At 31.5% G+C, this 22,603-nt stretch overlaps 1 protein-coding gene across 1 annotated transcript; it reads left to right on the top strand.

Moving 5' to 3' along the window:
* Window positions 1-16,881: 16,881 nt before the first annotated feature.
* LOC140444389 (uncharacterized) lies at window positions 16,882-21,924 on the top strand. Its single transcript, XM_072536142.1, has 3 exons — window positions 16,882-17,205; window positions 17,908-19,662; window positions 20,224-21,924. The coding sequence occupies exons 1-3, from the start codon at window positions 16,882-16,884 to the stop codon at window positions 21,922-21,924; spliced, it is 3,780 nt and encodes a 1,259-aa protein (XP_072392243.1).
* Window positions 21,925-22,603: the final 679 nt, after the last annotated feature.

A 22,603-nucleotide genomic window follows, 5' to 3' on the forward strand; every position in this document is an offset into this window, starting at 1 on the left:
TTCTTGGGAGCTCGAATAATGCGTTTTCTTTTTTTTTTCAATGCACCTCCTTTTTTTGGTTTTTTAGAAAATCCCATACCCAATTTACGTTTACCTTTCATTGCTGTCGTTACAAACCAAGCTGCAATCTTTTCACCTAGCTTAGCGTCCTTTGATTTTACCCGTTCCCACGCTTTATTTTCCAAAATTTTATCTGCTTCGTGTCTTTCACTTAAATTTTTATGTTGTGAATACGCAATGTCGTGTGTTTTACACGCAGCGTCTAATGCGTTAATTCCTTCATCCCCTCTCTCTAATCTTTGATGCAAGTGAGTTCCAGGACCACAAAATTGATATCCAGGTATATGTGCTTCGAATGGAAGTTTGTTAATGAGACTGTTGACTAATTCTTTTCCTAATCGACGTGTTTTCACTTTCGCACGTTTTACCATTATGGTACTTATATATATATTACAACCTATTTATACTATCAGTTATCACTTGAACGTTATGAAGATCATTCAACAAAAGAATCGTTTACCTATTGAAAATCATGATAATAACGATGCATTTAAAACGGGAAAACATGGTTGTTTGTTTGGAGGTGATTCTAAAAGAGGTCTTATTGTTGGGGCTAGTGGTTCAGGAAAAACCAATGCTATGTTATCTTTAATTGATCATCCTAATGGTTTAAGATTTGAAAATATCTATGTGTATTCTAAAAGTTTACATCAACCAAAATATGCATATTTGCGAACTTTAATTAGTCCGATTAAAGAAATAGGTTATGAGGAATATGGTAATGTAGACGACATCATTGCTCCGGAAGATATAAAAAATAATTCTGTTATTATATTTGATGATGTAGGTTCATGCAATCAAAAAATTATTCAAAGTTACTACTGCTTTGGTCGTCATAGATCCACAGATGCTTTTTATTTATGTCAAACCTATTCAGCAATACCTAAACAACTCATTAGAGATAATGCAAATTTTCTAATAATTTTTAAACAAGATATGACAAATTTAAAACATATATATGATGATCATGTGAATATTAATATGTCCTTTCAAGATTTTAAAAATGTGTGTTCTCACTGTTGGAAAGATAAATTTGGTTTTCTAACCATTGACAAAGATTGTCAATTATCATCTGGTCGATATAGAAAAGGCTTTGATGCGTATATTAGTATATAAGCTTTATAATTTACTTATATTTCCTCAGTTATAATGGATCCTCAGCTTGCTAAACAACTAATTAAAGGTAGGCAAGCTTTGAAGCAAAAATATAAACGTTTAAAAAGTGGTATAACTGATTCACAAATACAGTTGGAAAAAAACTATACACCCATTACTAAACCGATTAAAGAATTGCTTACCGCATTGGAAACAAAACAACCATCTGTTAAACAAGAACTTATTACACCACAATCAGAAAAAGAACTTCTTGGAAGTAAAAACTTAAGTCCTATTAAGAGAGATCCATCCACCTTTAGAAAAATAGCATTTTTGACACCACCACCTCAACTAAGCAGCACACAATTAGGATCCAGCACTCGCCCTACAGAACCCACTAATTTGATTGAAACACCTTATGAATCCAGAACACAATTGAATGAATTTATAGATGATACTATTTCACAATTTTATCAAACCGATCCTGAAGTATCGCATAATTATTTTGATTAATTTACAGCACCACTTCCAAGAGATTTTATTGAAGGAATGGTGCGTGATGTGACAGGTAAATATGATCATATTTTGGGTATATTCTACGATCCTAAAGAAAAAAAGTTTTTCATTGGAGATTCAGAGATTTACTTTGATGGGTCTACTATTGGAATAAAAGGAGTGAGTTACCCTGGTACTCTCGGAATTTATGAGTTGTTATTTTTAAAAAAACCTGTTACGTATACTGAGTAAGACATAAGCTACTATGTTGATATTATAGAACGGACTAATGCTTACCGTAGGAATAATAATAGGGCTTTACCTATTCGTACATTTCCAAACGATATAAAAGACAAGTGGCTCTACATAGTAAAACCTAACTTAATTGAACCCATACGTCCTAGATCTGGTTCAATACCATCAGGTGTGCTTACGCGGGGAATGTCTTCCAAACGTGGTGGAAAATTACCGTTGAAATCTTCCAAAAATGGTGGAAAAATGACGTTAATGTCCTATAATAAAAATCCTATTGAATACAAATATTTTGATGATTTTAATGAGTTGATTGATAGACTACGATTGCTAGTAGCTTCTCAAGCAGCGGGTAATAACGGACACAACAATGAAATTATTTCAATAATTGAGGAATTGCGGGAAAGTGGAGTTATCGCATAAAGTGCATAAATATTGCAACTTTTGTTAAATATCATTCAGTGCAAAAATGCCTCTTAACAGATTCAACCAACACTACCTAACATCTCAAACCTGTAATGTCGATGAAATTGTCTCAGAGCCACTACAATCTCAATTTTACATTTGCCAACCTGCCGATTATTGTAGTGTGTGTATAATTACTATTCGTGGACGTAAAGACTTAAATGTTAGCAAAGATACTTTGTATTGGATGGCAAAAACATTCTATATACTATGCCTGTAACTGGAAAAGTAAAAAATGTTAAATGTTTCCAGAACCGCTTAAAATGAAGTATAATAGTTCATCAACCATCTTAGAAGATTTGGTTGATAACAATGTTTTTACAAAAAATGATGTGTTATCATTTCCACTTGTTCAGTTTAAGTCATATAATGAAATTTATGTTGAATTGACACTATCTTGTCCGTTAGTAAAAACGTAAATAAAAAACAATATATATTTTGAATTTTTTTATTTTTGTAAAATACAATTATTTTGATGACTCTTTATCAGCATTATCAACATCAGTTTCATATAGCACAGACGGAAGATAATCTTTTAAGCGATCTAAATAAGTATCCAGTTCCACTTTTCTTAACAAGGATACAAACCCATGTAGACAAATTTGCTTTTCTAAAAACAAATCGCAAGTCTCATACCCTTTTTTATATTTCGCTGACAGGTGTATACAATAGTTGTCATCAAAATATCCTCTTCCATATACTAGTTCATGTTGAGCATCCCATTCAAGATTTAGAAATATCTGTTTTAAACTCTTAACACCAGTATCAATGTCTGTTATAGAAATCGTTTCTGTATACATATTGAAAAACTAACGTGAATCCGAGTTTTTCTACATATATAGTACATATCTCTCCTGCTTTAGTATATAAACAGGTTACGTCAAGTAACTGCTAACATTATTTAAAAAAAATATGCCTTTAAACAAGTTTAATCAACATTATCTTACATTGTCACCTACCTGCTCATCAGATGATATTGTGTCAACACCTTTACCACAATTAAAGTCAGCTTTTTATATTTGTGATTCATTTGACTTTCATGTAAAGTGTCTAATTCGTTTAAGAGGAGAAAAGAAAACGAGTCTAAATAAAAAATATTACGTACTCGATAACGGTGGAACAGCATTTAAAAGTCCTCTAACAGCTAAAATTGAAAGTGTTGCACATTATTCAGCAGATGGAGATGTTGAAATAAGTTCAAAAACATATAAATTTCATGAGTTGGCCGGTATCACAATTAGAAAGGGTGATGTGATACAATTTAAAATAGGAAAAACGAATAATATCTGCATAGAGCTGTTGTTACAGTGTCCTGTAGAAAAAAATGTCTAAGGCTCAAGTTGTTCATGAACTTCATGCTCCAGCTCGAATTAATTATCCCCGGAGACATGTAATCGTTAAAGGATTGCATGATCTTATACAAGCAGATTTAGCTATTATGAATTCATTTACTAAAGAAAATAAAGGTTATAATTACATTTTAGTTGTTATTAACGTATTTAGTAAATACGTATGGGCTGCACCTGTTAAAACTAAAACCGGAAAAGAAATTACAAATGCAATGAAAGACATATTATCTCAAATGAAAAAGCTCCTCAAAACTTGCAGACTGATAAGGGCACAGAGTTTTACAATGAAGATTTTCAAACATTAATGAAAAAATTTGGAATTAATCATTACAGTACTTTTTCTAACATTAAAGCAAGTATGGCTGAACGAGTAATTCGAACTTTAAAATCGTTACTTTGGAAACGATTTAGTATGCAAGGTAATTACAAATGGTTGGATATATTACCAGAAATTATATCAAAATATAATAATACAAAACACTCTACTATTAACGCTATACCTAGTAAAATAAACGATCACAATGCGAAATATATTACTGCATTTAATCATATAAAAGTTGTAGATTCTAGGAGACCAAAATTTCAGAAGGGAGATTATGTGCGTATAAGCAAGGTCTATCATGCATTCAACAAAGGCTATACTCCTAATTGGACTACTGAAATTTTTAAAATTGTTAAAATTAATTTAACTAATCCTGTAACATACGTTTTAGAAGATGAACAACATGAAGAAATTCAAGGATCATTCTATCGAGAAGAATTACAAAAAGTTAAATATCCAGATGTATATTTAATTGAAAAAGTGGTGAAACGAAAAGGAAATAAGATTCTTGTAAAATGGCTTGGATTGAAACAACAGTCTTGGATTAATAAAAATAATGTTGTATAATTTACATATATATTTTTAAATAAAAAACTTATAAATTATTACATTATGTTTTATTCATTACAATAATAATTTTTATACATTTTATTTCTATGACTATTACTTAAAATTGGAGAAATACATTTTTCCATTTCTTTGATCCGACGATGAAACCGATACCTATCAACTACATATTGTTCCCAATTTCCTTTTCTAGCGTCTTGATAAGCAAAATTCCAAGTGCATAGTATATACATTTCATTATTCTTGTTAAATGTAACTTTTTTCATTTAAGTAGATCAGGATATCTATAAATAATTTCTATTGCTATGGTGTATACTAGTGGATTTGTATCTTTTATATATTTAAGTACGTTTAAACCAGCATCTGTAATATTACTGCAGTTTTTAACTCCCAACTGCAAAATTTTAAAAGAAATGATGAAATTTATATTTTTATATGCATCCAAAATGCAATTTAATATCGGTGATACTTTCCAGAGTTCCGAAATAGAGATTGTTCCTAACCAAACTGTATTTATATCCCTTGATATATTTAACATCCTCATGTTATTAATATTTTCAAACTGCAACCAAATCTTTTCAAATTTTATTTTCTCTGATTTTTGTGAATAGTGAAAATAAACGTCAATTAGTTCTTTATTTAATAAAAATTGTTTCCACTCTTCATAATTAAAAATGATGGAGCCATTTGTAATTCCACATATTCTGATGCATGGTTCGAAAGATGATCCAAGTATACTTACAGCAACATATTCATTAGGATTTGCTCTATTCAAGTAAAATCTTCTCTCACCCAAGTAAATTCTTGAACTACACATGATGACTGCATTGATTTTACAGTTCAGTTTCTTTTTATGTAGGATGATAGAGGTGGGAATAATACAACGATAACAAGAACAGTTAAATTAATATTTATTTTCAAGATTTTACAAAATCATTAATGTTTAAAATGTCAGATTTAAACTGTAGTGACCCCAAGGAAGGGTATCAAATGAATTATTAATTAAAAATCTTTTGTCATCAAAAGGACTTAAACCAATTTTTGTTTGCTCTATACTAAAAACATTATGAGCATCTGAACGAATTAAACATTGAGAAATAAATTTTTCCGAATTTTGTTGAAGACATTCTATGTAATCATTAAACGTAATTTTGTTAATAACACAATATTTAACTCCTTTTGATTTTTTTACAACAGTATTATCCTCACATTTATAACTATACATTTTAGATCTTAAACCAACAAAATGCGTTATAATTCTACCACTAGCTTCGTCTTTCATTAAACCTGGAACTTTTTTATTATGTAGGGGTATATTATATTGATTGTTAGGAGCATAGTCACTTGTATCAAATCTATGAATATCAGTACATATAATTTCTTTATACAAGTCGTTACATTTAATTTCAAATATAAAACTATCAGTATCTGTATACATAATTTTGCAATTATTTCCTAGCTTTGGTAATATATAATTATAGTAAAATTTATACATACATGTTTTTAAAATATCTAAAATAGACATTCCAATATATAAAGGTTTATTAAAAATTAGCTCAGTTTTTTTCATTTCAATTGCCATTAAATCAGCGTCAAATATTGTTCTGTTATGAAATTTTGGACTAGCTATTAAATTTTTTGCACCATATCGACCTTGCCATTGTCTCGTCAATTTCACAATTCTATATTTCCGGATATTTTCCATCGTTTTGCTGTAAATACTGTTAACTTTAAGCTTAAAATAATTCTGCTCAAACTTAGTTTTAGCTTTAGTTCTAAGTTCTGTATTAAGATCAATATAAGGTTTAAGCCATGCAGATTGTTTAAATTGTAAAACTCTATGAATTTTTGTAATGATCAATTCGTGCGCTATTGCTTGTTTTAAAGCGCGGTAGTGAATAATATAATTTTTTTTATTTGATAGTGTTGTCATTAATTTTGGCAACTTTGAACCCGGAGGTATTTGATGTTCTGAACAGAATGGAAAATCTTTATGTAAATTATGTAGTGTTTGCGGATATTCTATATCCACTTCAAGTATATATCCAAAAAATGCATCATTAGGTATATCAGTTACATCAATATTTGTATTAACCCACTTGAAATTACTTATTGGAAGTGGTTGAGACATTGCCCAACCATATAAATTATTGACATCAACATAAAAAAGATATTTTTGGTTTGGTTGGGTCATAGTTTGTCATATATTTATTATTAGCCTCCGAATATCTTGAACAACATTGACTAATACCACCACGAATTCCTTTTTCGATAAATAATATCATATCTACATCACCTAGTAGCTCTAATTCACATTTTGTGTACAAAAGCATACAGTCAAAGGAATATCCGGGAATGGTATAGTACCATGCTGGATCTAAGCCACTAGTCCTGTGACCTATATCTCCAAAATTTTCAAACACATCTGCTAATAAAAATATATCTGTTTTTAAATATAAATCTGAATATTCTCCCAAATTTTGTACATTGAATTGTTTCCAAACATTAAGTGCATGTTCATATTTGTCATTAGATAAAGCTTCATCATTTAGTTTATTATAAAAATGTTCTGGTGATGGTAATTGCGTTTCATTGAGTTTTTCCCATTTATCAATGTAATCGTAACAAAATACACCTTTTCGTGTTAGTAACTGAAATTTAGAGTCAGGTAGGTGTTTAAATTCATACTTTAAATTCTTTAACTCTTTAATATCTACTGTAGATACTAATTCATCAAGGGATGCACCTAAAAATCTAAGTGAATCGATAAAACGAAATTTAATATCAATTGGTAAATGTTGAGTAAAGGAAATATATTTTTCTTTGTTTATGGGTAGTAATGTAATTTTGCCTCTTTTTGCAAGATCTTTTATTATGAAGTGCGAATCGTATCCCGACAGATTATGAAAACAGACTGGTACTACAAATAGTTTTTTAAAATTCAAATTACAAATTTCATGTGCAAAACCTCTAAAATCACCAGTAAAATGATTATGATCTCTTACAATGATATCTGTACATTTAAAATTATTTTCACAAATATGACATTTTTGAGCATATATTGTATTAGGTTTTATTTTCATAGGAACTATATTTTTTATTTTTGATTGAGTTATTTGAGCAACGTTTGACATTTCATTTGCAAACCAATCCATGCAATCAACTCCACGATAACTTTTAAAAAATGAGATATTATTATCATATTCACATTTTACAAAATATCCACAACTAAATGCAGTATGTTTTTGATACTTTTTACTTTCTACAGATATGTCAAGAGGTTCAAGCATTGATTCAAAATCAGCATATATAATAAATGGTGTTCGTTGTTTATAAATAAAATTTTTAAATTTAATTATTTTATTTTCGGGAATTACAATTTTGTAGTCATTCATTTTTTCACATAAAATTAAATGTTTATTAAGCCGTTCTTGATTAGTAAAATAATTTAAACATCTATCACATATAATTTTTTTATGACCATCTTTATTTAGTTGACTATTTAATAATTTAGATAAATTTTTAATCCAACAATAATGATAAGTAATACTAACTTGTTCATTGTCAAGTGGATCAGGCGCATCATAATCATTTAACTTTTGAAAATATAAATTTTGAATCATTAGCAAATTAACGTGTTGCTGTAATTTACTTTTAGATAGACGTAACGGGGTTATATTAAATTTTTTTCCAATTAGTTCCAAACCGTAAACATTTATTGAAATATTATTTAATTTTTCAAAAACTGCTATTTTATTAAATTTAATTGGAATTTCAAGTCCTTCCAAATTTAAAACTTGACTATAATGTGGGTACGAAGTAATCCTATTGACGGATTGATTCGCTGGATGTAATGCACTTACTATACTCCAGTAAAAACAAGCTTCATCAAAATTTCTAACGTTTACACAAGCTTTTTTATTAATAATTTGTTGAGGTAATTGAATATAGCTCGAACCATTTCCAATTTCATATTTATTAATGTTAATCTCTAAAGAAATTACTTTACTTAATGATCAACCTGAATCACGTTCTTGAAACTCTAATAATTTGTTTAAAATAAAATCAACTATATGTTCATAAAACCATTCATTTAAATTAGTAGATTTATCAATGGTTGCATATGGTGTGTGAAAATATTTAAAATCTATCGTTTCTTCATCATTTACTGTTTTTTTTATATAAACTTGCCACAAAACGTACTGTTAACCTTAATTATGTAAAATCTAGATAAAATTAACAAAATTTTGGTTTTAAATAAAGACATAGCATCATTTAAAAACTTTAAAACATCTTTATGTTTTAAATTTACTATTACACCACTTTGAACCCTTCCATGATAAACTGTGGCTAAATCTTCCCATTTAATTGTATAATTATTATCTTTTAATTCTTTAAGCTTATTATAAACAACTGTTAAATGACTTAATTTTGTTTGCCACATGCGAATATTTCCGATTTCAATTTTTTTTGTTTTTAATGCTTTAAAACATAAACTAATTGCAATATCAACATGTTTAAGCCATGATTCAATTTCCTCAACAGTAAAATCATAATTTTTTTCATAAAACTTTTTAACTAGTTTGTTTACATCATTAGCAAGCCTTTCTGACATTTTAAACTAACACTCACCTTAAGATTTTATAAATTTAAATAAAGCTGCCGGATTGCCTTTGCCTGTGTCCTTTTCTCCAATGAATTCTAGCGAATACCTTCCATTTCCCAATTCCAAAATATGATTTTTAAGCACCTCCGTAGATCTAGGTGGTAAAAACACAACCTTATCATCCAGTTCCAAAACAACAGAATCTCCGAATTTCGATGCAGTCACCTTGGCTTCAGAAATTTTGTATGGAACATTTACTTGAAGTTTATTTAACTTTATAATAGATTTTCGTTGTCCTTCTAAAAGAAGAAACTCATTTAGTGCTTCTAAATCCATTTTTTTTCTGAAAACGTATCACAAATTACTAAACTGTTAACACTTAAAACACTTAACTTACCGTTAAATAACACATCAAACTGTTAAATAACACACCGAGTTAAATCTGAATATCACTGACTGAGATACTTAACGTAACGTAATGCTTTCAGTGAAAACTTTCAACTTACTCTAAAACGCTGTTTGCTTCAGCCTTTTATAGCAAATCTCATAACACATTTCAAGGATATCCGGTGTTAACCTTGGTATTGACCCTGACATCGACATAGACATCAACCTTTATCTTTAAACTTTAACCTTTGACATTGACTTTGATCTTTGACATTTACCTCAACCTTTAACCTTTGACCTTTGACATTGACCTTGACCCGACCTTGACCCGACCTTGACCTTGACATTGACCTCGACCTTGACATTGGACTCGACCTTGGCATTGACCTTGACCTTAACCTTGACGTTGACCTTAACCTTGACCTTGACATTGACCTTGACCTTGGCCTCGACCTTGACATTGACCTTGACATTAAACTTGACCTTGGCATTGACCTTGACCTTAACCTTGACGTTGACCTTAACCTTGACCTTGATCTTAACCCTGACCTCGACCTTGGCCTTGGCCTTGACCTTGACCTTTGAACCCCCACCATTTAACATTTTTACTATTTCCCACTAGTCTATTAGCTTATACAATGTACCAATTAATAAATTAGATTTATTTATTTTGATTTTTTAATGTAAATCACCCTATATTAATTAAGATAATACCTTATAAATAACTCCTGTCGCATTATCTTTTTTATTTTACACTAAGATCTATTCAGTCTATTTGCCTTTTGTATAAGTTTTTCTTTTTGATTACACACATTCCTCAAGATAATAACTTGCTAAATAGTCTTCATCTTTTTTATTAGACTTGATTTGAATCACCCTATATTTTTTCAGTTACTAATTAATAGTACATTAATCACTAAGCAAGATTTCATTTCTTGTTTGATTTTTCAGTGTGAATCACCTTATATTTATTAAGATATAACTTATAGATAACTACTGTCGCCTTGTATATTTTAAAAGTTATAATTTGTGGTATTAAATGCTTTAAATTTAAAAAAATAGATTTTTCATCTTTTTACACATCTTCAATTTAAATCACCCTGTATTTCCATAAATTATATACATTTACACTAAGATCTGTTCAGTCTATTTGCCTTTTGTATAAATTTTTCTTTTCTCTTTGATTACAAATATTCCTCAAGATAATATCTTTTGGATAACTCTTATCACCTTGTATATTTTAAAAATTATTATTTGGATATGTAAATTGCTAAAAAATCTTCTTCTATTTTATTAAAATTAATTTGAATTACCCTATACTTCTTCGATTAATAATTAACAGTACATTAATTACTAAGCTAGATTTCATTCTTTTTTGATTTTTCAATGTGAATCACCCTATATTAATCAAGATATAACTTATAGATAACTTCTGATGCCTTGTACATTTTAAAAATTATAATTTGTGGTACTAAATGCTTTAAATTTACAAAATATAGATTTTTCATTCTTTTACGCATCTTTGATTTGAATCGCCCTGTATTTCCATAAATTATATAAATTAACACTAAGATCTGTTCAGTCTATTTGTCTGTTGTATAATTTTTTTTATCTCTTTGATTACACATATTTTTCAAGATAATAACTTTTGGATAACTCTTGTTACCTTGTATATTTTAAAAACTATTATTTGGATAAGTAAATTGCTAAATAATCTTCTTCTTTTTTATTAGACTTGATTTAAATTATCCTATATTTCTATACAATAAGTACATTAAGTACATTAATTACTAAGCTAGATTTTATTCTTTTGATTCTTCAATGTAAATCACCCTATATTAATCAAGATATAACTTATAAATAACTCCTGTCGCCTTGTATATTTTAAAAATTAATATTTGCGGTATTAAATTCTTTAAATTTAAAAACATAGTTTGTATCTTTTTACACATTTTCGATTTGAATCACCCTATATTTCTATAATTTATTCTTCTTAGTATGGTTTGCCTTGAATGCTTAAGATATCCGCATTTTAATATGTTAGTAAAAGATGCGGTCGTTGATCGAACTTTCGAATCGTTTGCTGAATGAAGATTGCGGAATGCGGCCATCGATGGGGTCATTAAACAGAAACTAAAAAATTCAAATTAGTGTAAGACATATATACTGTTAGGTGTCTATGAAAAGCTAATTTTTTTCTCAGTTTAAATTTATTTGTAGTTTTTAGAACGTCGAGCTACACATTGAACAATAATGCTTTAAAATAAATAGTTATTTGCATTTATCTCGAGCTGAGTCTTACGCATCTTTTCTCTATTATGTTTTCCTAATAATAAAAGAGAAGTATCTTCTTTAAAATATTGCCAAAAATATGTATAGATCCACTGTAAGGTTAATAATGGTTTTCGATAAAACATTCACATTCTTTTGACAAATAAAAATTTATTTGATTTGTCATTTACCTATCGTATTTTTTAAACTGCATTGAGTGCATTTAACTTTGATTTCAATGTTCTAAATAAATTTGTACCCAACTAATGGTAAATAAGGTATTCACCTATAGTATTTTTCTGAATTTGCATGGAGTTCATTTAACTTGAAGTCAACGTTTTGAAGTTGTAATTTTTATTTTGTTATGTAAGTTTGCTGCACTTTGCAGTTAACATTCCTCTGAACCTAAGTTTGTTGCCCTTTGCTGTTGATAATTTTTCTTCAAGCCAAAGGTTATTTCTCTTTTGCAGTCAATGTTGATTCAACTTAATTTTTATTCTTTGAGTTTCTAGACCTAGGTACTTGTTCCTTATAGTACATTCTATTTTTAGATTGAGCAGAACTTGTTTTCAATTTTTCTTTTTGAAAACTAGTTTGTGGCTAGGTGTATATATGGGAGATATGCCTTTTGTACTATCAGTCTATGAAGAAAACTGAATAGAAAACTAAATAGAAAAATGCCTAAAAACATTAAAATTTTAGAAAATATTCAAATTAAGAAACCAAAGTTAGAAAAACAGCCTGTGCCTATGTCGGAATTGAAACAATTACTGTTGTCAGAGCAGCCAAAAAAAACTGTAAGTACTTTTCTATTTTAAATTTATTTTTTTAACCAATTCTCTTTTTAGTAAATTGTTTGAAAACATTCTCTTTTTTAGATGCTATTTTTTAACTAATTATCTCTCATTCAAATCCGTTATAAATTGTTTTAAAACATTATGTATCGTATTTTTGGTTTTTTGCCTGCTATTTTTTTTAACTAATAATCTCGCTTCAGAGAAGTTTAAGTTTAAAACATTCTGTATTATCATTAAATTTTTAATAAATTATTCTGATATACTTCTTTGTTTTAGATCGACTTAACAATGACAAGTGATGTCATTGAAGAATTATACAACACATTTGAGGAGATGCAGCCTCTAGCATCAACTTCATCCACTAATCAAACAACAACACTAACTAATCCGATAATCAAGGATTTTGGATCAATATGATGAAAAAATATAATGACCTATACACAAACCTTCAGTCGTGGTCAATTTTATCGGAAAAGTTAGATACCTTGGAAAAGCAGAGGGATGAGGTTGATGTGGCAGAAAAAAATATGATAAAAGAATTAGAGGCTCTTAAGGAAAAAAGAAAAAAATTGATCAAACAATTTCTAATGTAAAAATGGACATGGTACCGATATATAATAAGTATAAGTAATAGTATATTTAGTGTATATATTAAATGTTAATTTTATTCTGTAACGTTTATAATAATAATAATAATAATAATAATAATAATAATAATAATAATAAGCTTAATAATATTGTATAGTTTTTAATTTTATAAAATAAATTTATCTCTTTACGTCTTACTTTTATTTTATTAATTAAGTAGTAATTAGGTAAACAAGTTTCAATGATTAAAATCTTATTAATTGAATTAATCTCAAACAAAGTGCATTTATGTTTTAAAGAAATAATTTGTGATTCTAATACTGATAGTTAATGAGTGCCGAAGCGTAACACAGCTATGATAATTATATTACCATACCTGCTTTACGCATATTTGCCTTGCAGAGACGGCGTTTATTTTAAAAAGTATTTATTTGATAAGATTTTGTTCTTTAGTACTTGAGGTAAGCTCAAATTAATCTGAGATTATACAAGGTGTAATAGTATTACAAACAGAATAACTAATACTAAATTTGAAAAGGTGTTATTAGAACTATTAGAAAGTATCTGAATACACATTAATTATTCTCAAGTTATACAAGGTGGGATACACATTCATTATTCTCAGGTTATACAAGGTGGGATAGACCGTTTAAAAACTAATATTAAAGTTTAAAAAATTTACAATTTATTTGAGGTACTCATAGATTGTTCTTACATTATACAATTATTACAAAAACAACATATCCTGTTGATTTTAATAATGTAACTACAACATGTACTTATCATTTTAATAAAATAATAGTGTATATATTAGTTTATAAGTTTTACGTATTACTCATAATAATTAAGGTGTAGGTGGTACATTACCCACAAAAGCAGTTCAAGATTTTGAAGTTCAAACTCGTCTGCCATGTTTTGTACATTTTAATCGTCCCGAGTGGAGAACAGAGCTTGAAGGTACAGCACCGGCGCAATCCAGTTGTCATTTATGTAAGTCTGCGCTTGAAAATTTAAGAGATATGTATAACAGTGTAATAAATAGTTAAGAAGGAATTATTTTTTTAAAAAGAGTTTTATTATACTAATAACCTATCCTAACCTTGACTGTCACTGTGACCTTGAACTTGACCTTTGGGTGATCTTGAACTTGACCTCCACGTGAACTTGACCTTTTGCGTGACCTTTACCTTCACGTGACCTTGGATTTGACCTTTGAGTAACCTTAACCTCCACGTGACTTTGAACGTAACCTTCGCGTGACCTTGAACTTGACCTTTTGCGTGACCTTTACCTTTACGTGACCTTGGATTTGACCTTTGAGTAACCTTTACATCCACGTGACTTTGAACGTAACCTTCGCGTGACCTTGAACTTGACCTTTTGCGTGACCTTTACCTTTACGTGACCTTGGATTTGACCTTTGAGTAACCTTCACCTCCACGCAACCTTCGCGTGACCTTGAACTTGATTGATCTTGAATTGACCTTGAATAAAACCGGTTTCCCCCACCACATTTTGCACCAGGAATGGTATAGAGTATCTACTCAAATTTTATTTAAAATTTTTGAGAGTCATTTACCTACTATTTTAGTAAAATGCTATTTTGGTATCTTGTTTGTGGTCGCTGAAGTTCGAAGAGCGAAACGTTATCACTTTTCAAGTAAGTTATTTTTTATATGTATGTTTTATAAATATTAGGTTATGTTTTGATAGCCAGTGGAGGTGTTTAGTTGTTATTTATTTAATAAATAAATCAATTATTATGCATTATACTGAATAATAACAATTTCCATTAAATTTTGTGTCTTTTTTGTTTTATCAAAATCATTTAAATATAATTTTTCTTACTAATTTTTTTTTCATAGATTTCCTTTTGACGAAGAAAAACAGGAAATTTGGATATACATTTTACAATTAAATAAGAACAAGCTTTCCAGGTGGTCACGTATTTGTTGTGATCATTTTGATCCAAATGATGTTATCATGAAATTTAGCTTTGTTCGTCTAAAAGAAAATGCAAAACCATTAGCTATACCAAGGTGGGTAATGTTTTTATTAAATTTTTACATTGGTATTTAATATTTATATAAATTTTCTGTTTATTGTTTCTTCTATATTGTTTTCTCTTTGCATACAGGTCTTCTAAAGACGTTAAAGAGGTGGTAGGAACTAAAGCTCTCCCTAGTCCATCAGACACCTACAATTTAAATTTCGAACTGCTAGCAGTGAACTAACTTTGTCTGCCTCAGAAACTGAGGAACTCTTAGGCAAGGAAAATATTGAAGGGCATGCTGCAGATAGAGAATTAATGGCTAAAAAAAATAACAAGAGGCAATATTCATTTAATTTTTCATTTGCATTATTACATCCTTGAATAAGCAATTTTTCTTTCATTAAATCTTTTTATTTTTAGGAAGCATTATGTGGGGTTCCATGTCGGACTTAGACTGCCCAAGAAAAAGAAAAAGATACATGGAATCAGTAAACATGTATGTTGTAAAAAGCAACCTGTATAATATAGTTATTTTATCGAATTGTGCGCTTATGTCGTCAGCTGTCGTGTTGACGTGTGTGCGACTGACTCCCTACATCATAAACACTCTACTCCCCGCTTTATATAACTTAGGACTAGGACTAGACAGTGACAGTTTGCCTCTCGAAAATTGAAGGCCGTGCGTGTGTTGTCGATCCCTAAAAGTGCGTGGTCCGTAAGTAATAAATGCGCTTGTAAACCCGGTGTTTTGTGTTAAAACGTATATAGTTGGTCTCTCTCAATTTTATCATTTCATGTATATCTGTTACTGCCTCCCCGCACTCACTGTAAAGCTAATATTTTTATAACTCTTTATGTAACTGTCAGAATTGCGATAATTGTCAATGTTTGAATCAGCCCTTAAGTTCACTGTAAATAAATCGAAGGAAAATACCTCTTAATTGTTTTATTGCTTCAGTGGTCCTTTATAAATATTTTGAAGCAATTAGGTGTTCAAATACGCCTCTCTTAAATGTGGATAGTTTGGCAACAAAGTTTACCCTTTCCAACATCTTGTGGTCTCTTCGAACCGAATATATTGTTTATCGCAATTCCTTTTCATAAATCAAATTAATTTTCTCTTATTTTAATTCTTTTCCCATAAAAATTAAAATAATACTCATTACTAAGTGCTCTTCACAAAATAGAACTTTGCGTAAAAACATAAGATAAACAATCTCACGGCACATGGAACATTACGTCACCACGCAAGTGTTTGAAGTGTTTCCACCCAACAATCTTAGATGTTAGATTTATCGCTCTTCGAGGTGCATCTCAAGTGAAATTGCTGACAAGAAACATGTGATGTGACTATGGATTTTTATGGATTTTTTACGATTCATTTCTATTTGGTGAGTCCGTTCCAAGATATATTTTTATAATCACGTACAGGGACATTCAAAAGTTCGAACGCATATTATTAGTATACAGGACTAGTTTATATTTCGCAGGATTAGTAAAGACATTATTTTCTGAGACTCTTGTTTATTATACGGGGTGGACTAAGCTGTGTTTTAGACTCTAAAATTTTTTATTTCTCGTGTATCTCTCATAGATAAATATCTCGCAAAGCTTTCGATACATCTCTAACCGCAATGGATCAATTAAAGAAACAACGCAAACCGTTGAAATCAAAAATCTCTCGTATCTCTAATTGGTTAAGGGATAACTCTACTCAAGAAACGGATCCCTTGCAGTTCCAACTCCGTCATACTGAACTAACGAATTGTTACGCCAAATATGATGACCTCATGGATCAGATTGAGGAACTGGACGAAGAAAACACTGAAGAACGCGATAGGGAAGAAATTGAAGAAAAGTACTTCTCAACTCTGGCAGGTCTTCAACATAGAATGGAGATGCTCCAACCTCCTTCACACCAGTTCAGTTCCACTTCTCCACGTTTAGCTAGTGCTAAAGTGACTCTTCCCGAAATTAAAATTCAAACTTTCTCAGGATGCTTCTCAGAATGGAGTGCATTCTATCAGCTCTTCGAGACGTTAATTATTAATAACCCGGAACTCAACAACGTCCAGCGTTTTGTTTATCTCAAATCCTTTCTACGCAACGAACCTCTCCAGTTGGTAGAAAACATCCAAGTTTTAGAAGAAAACTTCCAAATCGCGTTAGAGACTCTTCGAAATCGCTACGAAAACAAATCGCGCGTAATTAGTTTGCTTATACAGCGTCGTTTGAAAGTTCCATCCTTAGTCAAAACTAATGCAAAGGCCTTACGTGAATTTTTGGTCACCGCAAAACAGACCTTACTCGCGCTAAAAAATATGAATGTACCCATCGAGCATTGGGATCTCTTATTAATAGAAATATTTTTGCAAAAAGTGGACTTTACCACTCACCGGTCTTTCGAATACGAGTTAGGGTCAAAAGATATTCCCACGCTAAATCAATTCTTTGATTTTTTAGAAAAAAAGTGTGACATTATGGAAAAGTTAAACTCCTTAGATAATAACGATAAAAAAGTTATTAAAACTCACTCTAAAACGGTTCTCTTCTCTTCGGCAAATAACAAAACTAACTCGTACTCCAAAACATGCGTATTTTGTAATAATGCTACACACACTATTTATGCATGCACAAAATTTGCTAATCTTTTCTTACAGGATAAGTATAAATTTGTTAATGAAAACAAACTATGTCGCAACTGTTTAGGAACTAAACACTTTTCTCAAAATTGTTCGTCTCAACGTTCATGTAGTATATGCAAGAAAAGGCATCACACACTCTTGCACAATGACCATGAAAATAGCTCTTCTTCTAGTAGATCTTTTCAAAGACAAAATCACGCAACCTCTCGCAATGTACAAAACACTTGGTCTGATGGTGAAGCCGGTCCAAGTAATTCTGTCTCTCTCTCTGAATCTCAAACCTCTCAGGTCTCAAATGTGATGACTTCTCTCTCTGCTCTGTCAATCAAGCAGGATGTTCTGCTGGCAACCGCTCTAGTCACTATTTATTCAAAGCATGGCGTACCCATACACGCTAGATGTATTTTAGATAGTGGATCTCAGTCGTCATTTATCTCTAAAGATTTGGTTCAAAAATTAAATCTCTCTCCTTATAGCAAAAGGTTACAAATCTCTACCATCTCTGAACATAGTTCATTCTCGAACAAAATGGTCGATCTAGAAATTTTTCCATACAAAAGAAATGGTAATGGTTTCAAAATCTCCTGTGCTATTTTAGACAACATAACTTGTAGACTCCCCCAGGTATCCATAAACAGAAGTAAATTGAATATTCCCTCTACAGTCACTCTCGCAGATCCCACCTACTCTGTCCCTGGAAATATAGATCTTCTTCTTGCCAGTGACATATATAGCGAGTTGTTATCGGATGGTTTAATACGTTTAGGTAAAGGACTCCCTGTTCTCCAGAACACACACTTAGGGTACATTATGTTTGGTTCTTTACCTCCTTACGCACTTCACAAAGGAATTTATCGCTCACAGTTGTCTCCTACACACTCAAATGTCTCTTTATTTGTCCAGTCCACATCTGAGGAAGATAAGCTCGATAATATAATTCGACAATTCTTCGAAGTCGAAGAAGTGACCCCCTCTGTTAAAATCTCCTCCTCTGAGGATCTGGCTGAACAAATATTCACTGAAACAACTCAAATTCTACCTTCTGGTCGGTTTCAGGTAAAGCTTCCTCTCATTTCTGAAACAGCACATAAAATGCTGGGCAATTCTTACAATATGGCTAGGAAAAGGTTTATTAGTTTAGAAAATAAACTCTTAAAGCACGAAAATGTATACACTCAATATAAAGCATTCATCAATGAATATGTTTCTCTTGGACATGCCAAAAAGGTTCCTCTTTCTCTCACAAATGTGCACTTAGAAAATAAATACTTTTTACCTCATCACTCTGTCATAAAAGAAGAATCATTAACTACCAAATTACGGGTGGTTTTTGATGGCTCCATGAAAAGTTCCAGTGGCTATTCTCTTAATGACATCCTGTTGAAAGGAAAAACTCTTCAGCCTGAACTTTTCGACATTCTCCTTCGGTTTAGATTGTATACCTATGTCTTCACTTCCGACATACAAAAAATGTACAGGCAGGTACGAATTCATCCTGATCACACATTCCTGCAGAATATCCTCTGGCGGGATTCTCCAGAACAGGACATCGAATGTCTTGAGCTTCAAACCGTAACTTATGGAACAAAAAGCGCAAGCTTTCAAAGTACTCGTTGTTTGATGGAATTAGCTAAAACTCATCAAAACAAATACCCATTGGCCTCCGATGCTCTCTTAACAGGATGCTATGTAGATGACATTCTATATGGGGCCAATGACACGCAAACTCTTCTTAAGGCTCATAATGAGATAACTGACCTACTCAACAAGGCATGCATTTCTCTTCATAAATGGTGCTCTAACTCAAAAATGTTTTTGGAAAATGTTTCTACTCTCTCTACAAACTCTGCGTATATTATTTCACCAGAGAATGCTTCTAATAAGGTTTTAGGTCTCTGTTGGAACCCCAGTACTGATACATTTTCAATTTCTGTACCTCAATTATCAATAAAGGATAATTACACAAAAAGGGAAGTACTCTCTATTATCGCTCAAATTTTTGATCCACAAGGGCTCATTAATCCCGTAACTGTTCTTGCTAAAATTATTATGCAAAAAATTTGGATTTCTAAAATTAATTGGAATGACTCCGTGGATTTAAATATTTTAAATGAATGGTTGAAGTTTATAACTGATCTCTCTGCTCTCAAAGACATAAGCATACCCAGATGTCTTTTCTCATGTCATGAAATTTTTTCTATTGAAATTCACTCTTTTTCTGACGCAAGTTTGAAAGCATATGCTGCTTGTTGTTATATACGGGTCATCTACAAATCAAAAAATATCTCGTGCTCTCTTATTGTTTCGAAAAGTCGTATTGCTCCTTTAAAGACCATAACGCTTCCAAGGCTGGAACTTATGGGTGCTTTATTGGCTAGCAAGCTCACCACAAAGGTGGTTGATATCATAAAGGATAAATTGCCCTCTATTACCTCTATAAACATGTGGAGCGATTCTGAGATAGTTTTGGCGTGGCTCAGATCACATCACTCCAGATGGAATCAATTTGTCGCCAACAGGGTAGCTCAAATTCAAGAAAATTCTTCTCACTCTCATTGGAGACACGTAAAGTCTAAAGACAACCCTGCTGACATCCTCTCCAGAGGAATGATGCCCACTAACATACTCAACTCCACTCTTTGGTTTCACGGTCCTCAGTTTTTGCAAACATTTGACCTAAATTTGTCTGAATATAGTCCGAAGTTTAATTCTAATAAATTACCTGAAGAAAGAAAAGTTGTTCTTCACACTCGAAGTGCTCAATTTGATTTCTTTGTCATGCTTTCTGAAAGGTTCTCCAGTTTCACGAAATATGTAAGGACTATAGCTTATGTACTCAGATTTGGTAATAACGCAAAGTCTGGCACTCAAAAATTATCGGGTGCACTTGAAGTATCTGAACTTCAAAATGCCGAAATGAAAATTATAAAATTATTGCAAAACTCATGTTTTTCCTCAGAAATTGCTGATCTCAAAGGCAATAAGATTATTTCTAATAAGTCTCTCTTACAATTTGCTCCCTTTCTTGACAAAAATGAAATGCTCCGTGTAGGTGGACGTCTTAGGTATTCCGAAGTTACCTTTGATCAAAAATATCCTCTCCTCCTCCCCTCGAAAAATCATGTTGTTCGTCTAATTCTCAAAAAAGAACATCTAAGGCTCCATCATGCAGGTCCTCAGAATACTCTCTCTCAAGTTCGCCTTAGATATTGGCCCTTGAATGGTCTACGGGAGATTAAGAGGATAGTCCACGAATGTCATGTTTGTTTCAAGTTTAATGCCAAACCCTTAGCTCAAATCATGTCTGATTTACCTAAGGAACGCTTATGCTCTGCTCAAGTTTTTGCTCATGTAGGTTTGGATTTTGGTGGTCCCTTTCTAATAAAGGCCTCTAAACTTCGTAAAAGTCCCTTGATAAAGTCATACATAGCTCTGTTTGTCTGTATGTCCACACGTGCGGTTCATATAGAATTAGTCAGTGGGCTTACAACAGAAGCGTTTCTTCTCACTCTCAAGCGCTTTATCAGTCGCAGAGGTCTCCCTCAGACTATTTTCTCTGATAATGCGACAAACTTTCTTGGGGCTAAAAATCAGTTATCCGAACTCTACAATTTCTTGAAAAATAAGGAAACTAACTCTTCTATTCAGGAATTTTTAGCCTCCTCTCAAATTCGGTGGAAAACAATACCACCTCGATCTCCTCATCATGGAGGACTCTGGGAGAGCGCTATAAAGAGCGCTAAACATCATATCTATAGATTGTTGGGCAATCTCAAAATTACATTCGAGGAATTCAGTACCGTGCTTACCCAAATTGAAGCCGTACTTAATTCTCGGCCCATTTGTGCCCTCTCTAATGATCCCTCCGATTTCACATATCTTACCCCTGGTCACTTCCTGATTGGAAGGTCTCTCACCTCGCTACCCGACCAGGAGTATACATCTATCCCGGAAAATCGACTTAGCATCTGGCAAAATCTCTCTAAGCTCCAGCAACTTTTTTTTGGAAAAGGTGGTCGACTGATTATCTGAATCGACTTCAAAATCGTCCAAAATGGTTTCTCCCATTTAAAAATTTACAACCCAATGACCTTGTGCTAGTTAAAGAAGACAATCTCCCTCCTCTCTACTGGTCATTGGCACGAGTGATGGAAGTCTTTCCGGGTAAAGATGGCCGAGTGAGAATTGCATCTGTTAAAACTAAGGATGGGATTTTCAAACGCTCGATAACAAAATTGTGTCCTCTTCCTAGTGAAGGATTATGTTAATGTTATTAGGTTTAGTACTTTTACTCATAATATGTTGTTTGTATGAATTTGTATACTATTACTCATATTGGTTTTTTTATGTACTCTTTTCTTTTTAATGTCTTTTATAATGTTAAAGCTAGTGCTTCAACGGGGGGCAGTATGTTGTAAAAAGCAACCTGTATAATATAGTTATTTTATCGAATTGTGCGCTTATGTCGTCAGCTATCGTGTTGACGTGTGTGCGACTGACTCCCTACATCATAAACACTCTACTCTACGCTTTATATAACTTAGGACTAGGACTAGACAGTGACAGTTTGCCTCTCGAAAATTGAAGGCCGTGCGTGTGTTGTCGATCCCTAAAAGTGCGTGGTCCGTAAGTAATAAATGCGCTTGTAAACCCGGTGTTTTGTGTTAAAACGTATATAGTTGGTCTCTCTCAATTTTATCATTTCATGTAT

The sequence above is a fragment of the Diabrotica undecimpunctata genome, chromosome 6 (genome assembly GCF_040954645.1).
Source record: "Diabrotica undecimpunctata isolate CICGRU chromosome 6, icDiaUnde3, whole genome shotgun sequence".
NCBI lineage: Eukaryota > Metazoa > Arthropoda > Insecta > Coleoptera > Chrysomelidae > Diabrotica > Diabrotica undecimpunctata.

Bases quoted from the DNA above. Each gene is read 5' to 3' on its own strand.
- LOC140444389 (XM_072536142.1), top strand. From the start codon at position 16,882: ATGGATCAATTAAAGAAACAACGCAAACCGTTGAAATCAAAAATCTCT. The intron at 17,206-17,907 runs GTGACTCTTCCC...CTTTTCTTACAG, and splicing joins CACGTTTAGCTAGTGCTAAA to GATAAGTATAAATTTGTTAA. The intron at 19,663-20,223 runs GCATGCATTTCT...GCTCCTTTAAAG, and splicing joins TAACTGACCTACTCAACAAG to ACCATAACGCTTCCAAGGCT.